The 12,131-nt window shown below is 46.0% G+C and overlaps 1 protein-coding gene across 1 annotated transcript in view; it reads left to right on the forward strand.

The window, feature by feature from the left end:
* LOC133618808 (cadherin-4-like) overlaps positions 1 to 12,131 on the forward strand; it is a 628,483-nt gene that overhangs the window by 415,951 nt on the left and 200,401 nt on the right. The window contains exon 4 of the mRNA XM_061979541.2: positions 1,075 to 1,301. Within this exon, the coding sequence (XP_061835525.2) occupies positions 1,075 to 1,301 (227 nt within the window). The remainder of the gene's footprint in view (positions 1 to 1,074; positions 1,302 to 12,131) is intronic.

Here is a 12,131-nt window from a genome sequence, read left to right on the forward strand (position 1 = left end):
GAGAGAATAAAACAACGCACCACAGCGTAGTAAAGGCGACTATCCTTTGGCGGAACCCTTCTGAATTTGAAAATTGCTTTCTAGAGCAAATATGAATTCCAATACAAAGGAAACGGCTTAGAAAACACGACCCTAAAAACTTTCCAAGCCAGGACATAGCCAAAGCATGTGAATCAACATAGCTTCTGCCAGCCAGTAAAGGCACAAAAAACAACACAACCATAATCATGCACACACTTGTATTAATAATGCAATTTATTTTGACCATACAAGCTCTTTTACCTTAATCGCTATGCGGTCAGTGGTCAGATCAAGACTTTCTCCACAGCTCTCCCGACAAGCATGACAGGTATTGTAATGTCAAGTCACGTGTATATTAATATATCATATATTCTTCTATCTGTCTTAAAAGGCAACAGTTCAAGTGTGGAAACATTAGGACAATACATATGCAGAGATTTTTGTGTATTTTATGCAATCAAGCAAACAGTAGATTTGCAAACAAAATTAATGGATTTGAAATAAATAAATAAAATTGTATCCATCCATTCTTTTTCTACAGCTTGTCCCTCTCAGGGTCGCAGGGTTTACTGGAGCCTATCAATTGAATCAATTTTAATCAAAATGCTTGTTTTGTTTACATTAAAATAATTGTTATCATAAAAATCTACTTTTTTTTTATACAGTTTTGGTTGCAATTTATTTTTTAGTTACACACATTTTTTGGTTTGCAGATCAACCTACTCAGAACAGTATTTTAGAAGCCTATTTTTGGCCAGCCTGGAACGTTGCCGTAATTACTGATTACTCTTGTCCTCATTAAATTAGCGCCCTGCAGTATGAAACCGAAATATCACATTTTTTGCATGTTTTATTTCCTTCTTTTAGTGAAGGGTGTAATTGTTTTAAAGGGTTTCACCTAAAAATAACTAATGAAGAAACACAATCAAACATGGTATTGTGATATTTTGGTGATTTTCTAAGCTCTCTGTGTGCATGCGTGTGTTATTAATCATCACTTAAATGAGCTGTTTACAAAAAAACTAAGTTAAGTGTTCCTGCTCTCTTCTACAGTAAAGTTTGATGACTGCGTGGGGAACAAAGCAGTGGTTTTCGAGAGCAGCGATCCCAACTTCAGTGTGCGGACAGATGGTTCCATATTTACCCAAGGAGCAGGAGCATCCTTGAATGAGCTGGTCCAGTTTAAACTAACAGCAAGTGGTCCTTACTCTCAAGTCTGGAAGACTGTGATCCAGCTGGCACTGATAGACCCCCCTTCACATCAACAAAATGAGAATGAGGTAAGCGACAATACTTGAGCATGAGTAGACTTCCTTCAATGTGTAATTGTCAACCAGCAGATACTTCCTTATATCACACTTCCGCCAGGGATGACGATAACAGGCAACAATCAGGTCAAAACTCCTTGGGGTTTGAGGAAAATGGGAGTGATTGAGAAAAAAAAGTAATAAAATCACGTTGCCACAAGGGGAGAGTGTGATTGCCCCAAGCCATAAGCTGTTACTGTAAATTATTCTGTGCTTTGGATACCCCCAGGCACTTGACATGTCCACTTCTTCTCAAAAGCTGTCAGAGGTCATGCAAAGACTAGCGCCCAAGTGCTCCAAAAGCCCCCAATAGCAGCAAATGGGCAGTTTAACTAATATAAGATCTGTATTTTCGCCATTTGTTCACACCAGTCAGTCGGTGTCCATGCACTAAATTAGTCCGATTTCCCAAATAGTTTGTCTCTAAATAAGCATCCTACAACCCATCCTTAATCTGATCATGTTAGGTTTCTGAATAGTCAGATTAACACCTGGATTATGCGATTGGAAACCAAATCTCTTTAGTTAAAGTACCAATGACTGTCACACACACACTAGGTGTGGCGAAATTATTCCATCACCCTTGTTCACCCCCTGGGAGGTGAGGGGAGCAGTGAGCAGCAGTGGTGGCCGTGCCCGGGAATCATTTTTGGTGATTTAACCCCCAATTCCAACCCTTGATGCTGCGTGCCAAGCAGGGAGGTAATGGGTCCCATTTTTATAGTCTTTGGTATGACTCCACCGGGGTTTGAACTCACAACCTACCAATCTCAGGGTGGACACTACAACCACTAGTGGGAGTGTGCCGCCGAAGGGGACCTTTAATATTGCGCATGCGCCAGTCTCAACCTGCGGGATGTAAACCGGAAGCAGATATCATTCAATAAAAAACACATCAAGAATCGTAATGAAGAGGAGACTGTTTATTTGCTTCACAAATTAAAAGAACGGATCATTTTGAAGTGCATAAATGGGAGAAAAAAATAACGAGCGATTTATTTCAAAAGGTAGCTAAGGAAGTGGACAATGTTGGCTTAATTCAGACTCCCAGACGAAATACGAACAAGATGGAAGCGAATGAAGCAGGTATATATATTACAAAGCAAAGAATAAAGTGTACACAAACCTCATCACGCTGCATGTGTACACTCCAAAATGGTTAACAATAACTCTGTGTTCCACACAACTGGCAAGATAGCCCAGAATAATAGCAACTTTCATCTGGAACCGTATTGGCCAGGGCACAAACAGCCTTTTCCTTCGGATTTAAAACTCCTTACATCAATCCACAGAGCCTTTTGTAAGTTCAGTAAGTTCTTGCGTACTTACTGCAGTACCAGGGTAGAACTGGAAGCTTGTTGATTTGATTGAGCACTGCTGCCTCCTAGCTGCAGGAATGTTTATAGTTCTAGCATGAATACTAGAGTGTTGACAAAAGTAATACAAATCCCCTCACTGCTACTCGCAACCCCTCCGACACCTCACCACGAGCCCACAGGTGGTCCCTACCCACTATTTGAGAAACACAGCTTTAACCCTTGGGGAGACTTGGGACCTTTGTGGGTCTTTTTATTAACTTTGAAGATTACATCATGCAACAAAAAAGTGCATTTTAAAGGTTAGCCGGATGAAATATGCCCAAAGGAGTTGTATCAGAGTCAATTTCAAAATTTGCATTGTCCATTCTTTGCTAAGTTATTTTTAGCACGAGCTCCTGTGTGAGAATACACTGGAGTAACTTGGGATTCATGAGTCCCCCATTGACTCCCTTTTATTTTGGCTGTTTTGCAGTATACTCTAAACCTGTTATTTTATCATGCTTTTTTTCCATGAAAACCAAATGAATCCAAATATTTACCTTTGAATAACGTGTAAATCCCATTAGAAGTGTAATTTGACCCCACTGCATACCGCCAGAGTACCATAGAGTACTATATACTCATATTAGACGCATAGTTGCTTTGAATCTGCCAACAACTTACATGTAATAAAACAATGTTGGTGTGTCGGTAGTGACATAAGAGTTGTGTGGATGTGTTTTCAAAAATATTGCACAAATAATTAGAGATGTTTTTTATTATCAGTATCGTTTTTTTTTGTTTTTTTTTTGTTGTTTTTTTATTAAATCAACATAAAAAACACAAGATACACTTACAATTAGTGCACCAATCCAAAAAACCTCCCTCCCCCATTTACACTCATTCACACAAAAGGGTTGTTTCTTTCTGATATTAATATTCTGGTTCCTACATTATATATCAATATATATCAATACAGTCTGCAAGGGATACAGTCCGTAAGCACACATGATTGTGCGTGCTGCTGGTCCACTAATAGTACTAACCTTTAACAGTTAATTTTACTCATTTTCATTAATTACTAGTTTCTATGTAACTGTTTTTATATTGTTTTACTTTCTTTTTTATTCAAGAAAATGTTTTTAATTTATTTTTTTTATTTATTTTTTTTAAAGTACCTTATCTTCACCATACCTGGTTGTCCAAATTAGGCATAATAATGTGTTAATTCCACGACTGTATATATCGGTTGATATCGGTAGCGGTTGATATCGGTATCAGTAATTAAAGAGTTGGACAATATCTGAATATTGTATATCTGCAAAAAGCCATTATCGGACATCCCTACAAATAATGCATAGTTTGTGTTTTTGCCACGAGAGAAAACTGGGTTTTCTTTGACAAAATGTGCATACAACCTTAAAAAAACAAAACAACTAAACTAAAAACGTTATAGCAACGAATAGATCTGAAGTTGAGCCAGAGATTTAAGCGTTTAAAAGTACTGTAATGCCCCGCAGTGGAGAAGGAGTCACACAGACGAGGATGTGCTGCTCAATCGCTTTTTTAACCAGCTGTAACTTGTTAATCGGTTGAAAGTAACGCACACACATACACGAGCTGCTGTTAGCCACAACTCACGCTCACACACACTCTCGCTTACCGCCAACTCCCCCGCGCATGCGCATTTACCAAAAACCTTAAAATCACAGTACACTTATACAAATATCACAGATATTACACTGCCTCCCCCTTTATGAAGCCCCTCGCCCCGAGGGGTCAACAAGAAAATCCCTGAACCTCGGCGGTCTACGCCTCTGTCTTTGTGGCCGGCCCTGTTCTGACTCAGGTCCATCAACACGTGGCGCTAGCGGCTGAACAGGGACAACAATGGTGGAATATGGGGAACCTTGATCCACTAACTGTCCATTGCCATCTGGTGAGGCAGGCGCCGTCTCAAACTGGGGAACTTCTCTGCCCCTGTAGGGTGCCAAACGGTCTCTATGCAGGACAACCTTTCGGCCCTTAGGGGGCACTGCAACTCTATAGACTACTTCTCCCACCCTCTCAAGCACCCTACACGGACCGTCCCAATGACTGTCCAACTTGGGGCAACGTCCTTTTTTCCTTTTTGGCGTGTACACCCAGACCAGCTCGTCAGGCCTAAAATCCCGGCCCTTGCTCCGCATGTCATGGTTCCTCTTTTGCCTCAAACCAGCCTTCCCCAACTGGTCTCGTGCGAAGGAATGTGCCGCTTCCATCCGATCCTGCAACTTCCGAGCATACTCCAGTCCCGGCCGATCCTCGGTGCTGCCTGGTGGTCTCCCAAACGCCAACTCAGCCGGTGTCCGGATCTCCCGACCCAACATCAGCAGGGCAGGGGTGCAGCTTGTGGAACTTTGAACCGCAGAACGGTATGCCATCAGCACTAGTGGAATATGTCGGTCCCAGTCATGCTGATGGTTGGCGGTGAGGATGGCTAGCTGCTGCTGCATGGTGCGGTTAAACCGCTCCATTAGTCCATCACTTTGCGGATGCAAGGGAGTCGTGCGTGTCTTTTGCATGTCCAGTCTTTCACACAGGGCAGCAAAAACCCTGGATTCAAAATTCCTGCCCTGGTCACTGTGGAGAATATCTGCAGTTCCAAAGCGACTGAACATTCCCTCCAGTAAAGCATCAGCCACTGTCTCCGCTTCTTGGTCCGGCAGTGCGTACGCCTCCGGCCACTTAGTAAAATAATCCATCGCGCAAAGCACATACTTGTTTCCTCTGTCTGTTACGGGAAAAGGGCCCATAATGTCCACAGCTACCCTCTCCATGGGTGCTCCAACCCCTTGCTGCTGAAGCGGTGCGTGTGACCGGTCTTGGGGTCCCTTGTAGGCTGCGCACTCATCACAGCGCCGACAGAAGTCCTCCACGTCCCGCCGGTGCTGACCCCAGTAGAACCCTTGGCGCAACCGACGGAGCGTCTTTGTGCTGCCAAAATGCCCTGAGCCCATGCCCCCATGACACGCCTTCAGCACTGCGTCCCTCAGAGTCTTCGGGACCACCACCTGCCATCTCTCCTCCCCGGTGGCCGGCTCCTTCCACGCATGCTGCAGTACGTCGTCCCTGATGCGCAGCACAGCAAACTTACTCCACAGGCCCTTGGTGCCGACTGACAGCCCCAACACGCCTTCCCAGGGTGGTCTCCTACCACTCTGGACCCATTGCCGCACTGGTTTGAGATCGCTGTCTTCCCCCTGCCTGGCCGCCCACTCTGCAGCGTCCACAGTCTCCAAAGTGCAGCATGGAGGCCCGTCAGCGGTCTCATCTCCGCGCAGTTCCTTCTCTCTGACGTCTCGCCGGTCACAGTAGCTACAACCATCAATAGCACACGGCCGCCGAGAGAGAGCGTCTGCATTGGCGTGCTGCGCCCCAGCCCGATGACATACACTAAAGTGGAAAGACGCAGCTCCTCCAGCCATCGCGCCACCTGACCCTCTGGTTCACGAAACGACATCAGACATTGTAGTGCTGCATGGTCGGTTCTGATGGTGAAGGACACGCCACACAAGTAGTACTTGAAATGGCGTACAGCCAACACAACAGCTAACAGTTTACGTCTGGTCACACAGTACCGCCGCTCACTCTTGTTGAAGGTGCAGCTGAAGTAAGCCACCACCCGTTCACCTTCTGGGCCCACCTGCGACAGCACCGCGCCCATACCAACATTACTGGCGTCCGTATCTAGCACAAAAGGCTTAGCTGGGTCTGGAGTAGTGAGGACAGGAGCATTCATGAGGGCCTTCTTGAGCCCAGAAAATGCTTCCTGACAGTCCGGCGTCCACACGAACATCTGATCGTTCTGAAGGAGGCTAAACAACGGTGCGCCACTGCAGGAAAATCCCTTTACAAAACGCCGATAATATGAGGCAAGTCCCAAGAAGCTTTTTAGCTGCTTCTGGTCCTTCGGAATTGGCCAGTCTCTGATAGCGCTGATCTTCTCCTCCAGCGTGCTGATGCCGCTTCCGTCCACCTTTTGGCCCAGAAACTCCACCTCACGCCGCATGAAATGGCACTTCTCTGGGTGTAGTTTCAGTCCAGCTGCCGCAATCCTTTCCAGCACCAGCCTCAAGGAATCAAGGGCTGACTGAAAGGACCGTCCATGGACGAGGACATCGTCCAAGTAGACCAAGCACTCTTGCCTGGGGATGTTAGCGAGCACTGTGTCCATCAGTCGCTCAAATGTCCCTGGTGCGTTGCAGTGCCCAAAACTCATGACCTTGAATTGCCAGTGGCCCCTGGTGGTGCAGAACGCTGTCTTCTGTCGTGACTCAGAGGTGAGTGGGACCTGCCAGTATCCACTGCGCAGGTCGAGCGACGAGAACCACGAGGACCCTGAGACCAGGTCCAACGTTTCATCGACCCGCGGGAGTGGGTAACAATCCTTTTTTGTCACCTTATTCAGCGGCCTGTAGTCCACACAGAACCGCGGCCTCGTGCTGTTCTTCTTGGGAACCATGACCACGCCAGACGCCCACGGACTGTCAGAGGGTTCTATGATTACCGCCTCGAGCATGGCGTGGACCTCTCTATCAGCCGCCTCCTGCCGGATCATGGGAAGGCGACGGGGGCGCACCTTGATTGGCCGCGCATCCCCAGTGTCGATGTGGTGTTCAACCAGATGGGTGAGACCCACCTCATTTTCATTGAAGGCGAAAATGTCTTTAAAGTCCCACAGTACGTGCCACAGCCGCTCGCACTGCTCCCCTTCGAGGCCGACACAGTTCTTTTCCCAGATGGAGCGGACCGCTACTGTTGTGGACGGCCTGGATGACGTCGCCCCCCACTTTGGACTTGATTCTTCAGGGCGAGCGGACTCTGCCCCCATTATCGGTGGCTGCTGCATGGTGGATGGTGTCCTCTTGGCTGCGAGCTCCCTGATTGCCTCATCCCTCTCTATGGGGGGCCTGACAGCCTCTTCCCATGTTGTCGGACTGGCGACTGCGGTGTTGACGGACACAGCCACAGTCCGTTCAGTGGGAGCGGTCAGCTTTACTCGCTGGCCACTCGGCAGAACGAGCACCGCAAACCCCAAGTCTATTACACATCTTGTGGCTTTCAAAAAGTCTCGACCAAGTATACACGGGTCGCTCACATCCGCCACCCAAGCGGAAAATGTTGCTGACAAGCCTCCGATTATGAACATAAATGTCGCTCTGCCTTTCATCTGGGCTATTTCCCCAGTCACTGTCTTTAATCTGGTGAGACTTGGTTCTAAAACGGTTCCAGCTGGAACAACGTCCGGTCTCACAATCGTGGCTGAAGATCCAGTATCCACCAGGGCTGTGCAGGCCACGTCCCCAATCTGCACGAAAACATGACATGGGTCCCCCACTTCTGTCCAGCCCACAGTCACAACAGTCTCGTCACTCAAGGGCTGGTGCTCCCGGTAACTGGCTAAAGGGGTCCGTGTCGTCCGGGCTACACAGACCCTCTCCCGTTTCCTTGCTGGTCCTTTCTATTTGGACAGCGCCGCAGCAGGTGGCCAAGTTGTCCACACCCCCAGCAGACAGCAGTGCACGCTCGTCTGTCCTTCTTTTCCTCATACTGGGTTGGGCGGGTCTGCAGCGCACATACAAGTTCCTCCTCCCACGCCGGTCTTTGCTCCGCTCCCTGCGTAAACGATGCAGCCAAAACTGGGCGGGAAAATGTCTCAAGTGCTGCCCCAGTGGCGATCTCTCTCTCCATAGCGAGTTCGAGTGCATCTGCCAGGGCAGTGGGGTGGGCGAGCTGGACGCGCAAGCGCAGTTCATCCGGTTTCAGTGCTTGGGTGAATTGATCACGTATCAGTTCGTTTTGGATTGCATTCGGCATTCCGATATACGCACGCCGACCCAGCCTCTCGATCCCATGAGCAAGGCACCGAAGCGACTCACCCGGTAGTCTGTCACGGTGCTTAAACTCACAGCGCAAAGAGTCTCTCAAGTCAAACTCTCCAAAACGCCTTTGCAGCGCAGCAACCAGCGCACTGTAATCAAGTCTCTCTTCCGGGTTCAGCAGGAGCAAACAGGACGCAGCTTCTTCTGTCAGTGACAAAGCCAACTGTATTGCCCTCACCTCCTCAGTCCAGCCTGCTTTATTAGCCACAAGCTCAAACTGAATTTTATAAGCTTCCCAGCTTTCTTTCCCGGAAAACTTCAGTGACCTCAATGCTTCGCACACAAACTCATGGGCGCCGCCATGTTTGTTTACATTCGGCGGCGGCGCATGCGCTTCTGCGTCATGACGCCGCTCCGTCACGGCGGTACTGTTGTCCATGTGGCGCAACACGCTGGCTTCACGGCGTCCGTGCTCGACGCAAACTGCGTCCGGCATGTCAATTGCACACTCTCCAGTTCCTCTCTCTACCTTCACTCGAGCGCTGCGGTCGGCGAACATCCTCTCTCCACAATGCGGGCGGCAACGGGTTGAAATCGAAGCACTTCTGACACCAATGTAATGCCCCGCAGTGGAGAAGGAGTCACACAGATGAGGATGTGCTGCTCAATCGCTTTATTAACCAGCGGTAACTTGTTAATCGGTTGAAAGTAACGCACACACATACACGAGCTGCTGTTAGCCACAACTCACGCTCACACACACTCTCGCTTACCGCCAACTCCCCAGCGCATGCGCGTTTACCAAAAACCTTAAAGACACAGTACACTTATACAAATATCACAGATATTACAGTACATACAAATATTAATATATATGACTTACTTTTAAGACCTTCATGACTAACCCTTTGGGGTCCCCAGAACCTTTAACATTTACCACATTTGGGGGATCTTCAAGGGTTTGATTGATTGTTACATAAAAGCACCGTACATGTTTGCTTACACATGTCACGATCGTGGAAATAGCTTGAGCGACGTGACCCTGAGATGCAGCAGATGGTGAGTGAAAAATAATATTCTTTAATATAACAAAGGAAAACACACTCACAAGGGAGTGGGAAAACACAAGACGCGAGAAAAAAAAGGAACAAAAGAAGGGAAGTGCAATCATTTAGGGTACAAGAGACGGAACTTGTTCTGTTGAAAGCAATACGCCTAGACAGAGCAGCAATTGGCATAGCAAGGAAGTGCAAAGCAAATGACAATGATCCGATACACTAAATAGGAGACTGATTGACAACCGTGTGCAGGTGTGTCCCGATTGCCAATCAGGCAGCAGGTGTGGATGCCTTTGCATGGCACAAGTAAATATACAAAATAAAGGGCACAGGGCAGGAACTAAAACACCACACACATAGAACCAAAGTCGCAAGGGTGTGACAACACACCGACTTAAAAGTATGCCTTCTTTGAATCCATGTGTAGGCTTGTCCTTCCATCCATTTTCTACCTCGTGTCCCTCTATGGGTCGCGGGGGGTGCTGGAGCCTATCCCAGCTGCACTCGGGCGGAAGGCAGGCTACACCCTGGACAAGTCGCTACCTCATCGCAGCGCCAACACGGATAGACAACATTCACACTCACATTCACACACTAGGATGTTTGCTTTAAGTCTGTTTGTGGCATATCTTTTGAGGTCTTTGGTGTTAAAGGCATCTGGCTGGATGCAAGATTTTACCTATTCCTTATTTTAAATATATTATTTGTCTGGGATTTTTTTTTTTTTATCCTTTTAAATGTTTTCACAAGATAATTGAGGTATTAGAAGTCAACGTGTCACACCAGAGTGAGAACACTATTGATGATATTATGATTACAGATTCATGTTCATATTTTTGCTTTTTCTTGTTATCTTTTGTTTGTTTTTGCAAACATTCGTGTAGCAACTATTGGATGATATTTCTTACTGCACTGCACAAAAAGAAAACGCATAAAAAAATTCATGAAAATAAAAATGTTTGCAAACTGCAGATGTGTGCAACTATGGGGAAATTATTAAAATCAGGCATTCCGACTTGGTTAGTTGGGGTTTTCAAAGTGCAAAAAGGGGGACATTAAGCAAATTAATTCTCAATTAGACAAAACAAGACGCATATTGGGGTTGGGACCAATGTTCCCTCTAATTTTTAATGTTTGTGAGCAAACGCACAAACTCCCTGAGCATTCAGTGGAGCACATTTGAACAACATCAGACGTGCACACTGTGGCCACACCAGCGTCACACCTGTCCCAAACCTGACTAAATAACAATTTAAATGTTTTATTAAAATTATTTTCTGATATAAGTGATTTTGCCCTCTTCCAATGACAATAACAAAAAAACATGTTTTTCATGACCTATGTGCTAGTATTGTATGTCTGGCTGCGGGTCCTGCCTTTAAAAGAAATGTTACCCCTTTCAGAGATTACATTTAGTTCCTGTAACTTTCTGTCTGTAAAATACATCTTTTTAATAGCATTTATGAAATCTAGTGACAATATTTCATGAATAATATCCTTAGATTAACATTCTTAATAAATGGCAGTAAAATAAGCACACATCTGATTGAGGAGTCAGAGTGTTACAACCTGGCATTTACACATTGTGTGGCGTTGGGTTGTCCGACTTTTTGTGTGGCCATAAACGCAACACTGGCTAAGTGCCATGAGTGCGTGTGTTGGTGCAGGTGAGACAGAGCGAGCTGCTTCTGTTGAAACGACGGATGATAACGTTGGTTTAAGCCTGGTTTGTATGGCAGAAAATGACCAGTTTTTATAGATAAAAGTTTTTTTTACTCATTTTTTTGGTGTGGTTTTTGCTCAATAAAGTGATTGATGGAATTCCTGTTCGTAAAGTGTCTCAACAGAGGATAATTGAACTGTGTTGACAAAGATTGTTTTATTCATTGGGGCCACTCTTGTTGTCACTTGTCACTCATAGAGTTGCATTGCAAAATCATACAGAATAAATTGTAATGTGTTTATTTTGTTTAAAGTTCAGATGGGATTTTTGATTTTCTGCGCGGCATTAATTTGCTGTGCGCAGAGGACGTGTGAGCAGTGTGCAATTGCGCACCTGAGAGGGAACGTTGGTTGGGACACAATCAACATAAGATCTAATAATGGGAGTGGATGTTACTCGAGTCATTTATTGTAACTATCTGATGGTATTGTGAACATTAACTAAGAAGTTTGAAGAGAGCCAGGTCAGATGTAGGATTCAAATTGGGACCAATAGTTTATGTAACAAGAGCAATAGCAGACAGCTTGGCATAGAAACAATGGAAAAAAAACCTTACGTTTCATTATGGAAATGGCGCACTCTGTCGAATAATAAATTCCAGATGTCTGAGTAGCTAGGGGGTGGCTGATATCAAAGTATGCAGAGTCTGGGGGCGGCACTGGCGTGGAGGGGAAGAGCTGGGACCACCGCCAGCTGGCTGTGGTGAACAGCACCATGGCTGCGGGAGCCGAATCAATTCCACAGTCAGTGGCTCTTGTTCTTTTTAGCAATAGGCCACATAGTCTGTGTTCTACTTTTTTAAAGAGATGATTTAAAATGTTCAGTTGTAAAATCCCCTTACTTTATCATTCTGTTTTTCA

Source organism: Nerophis lumbriciformis, linkage group LG01, assembly GCF_033978685.3.
Source record: "Nerophis lumbriciformis linkage group LG01, RoL_Nlum_v2.1, whole genome shotgun sequence".
NCBI lineage: Eukaryota > Metazoa > Chordata > Actinopteri > Syngnathiformes > Syngnathidae > Nerophis > Nerophis lumbriciformis.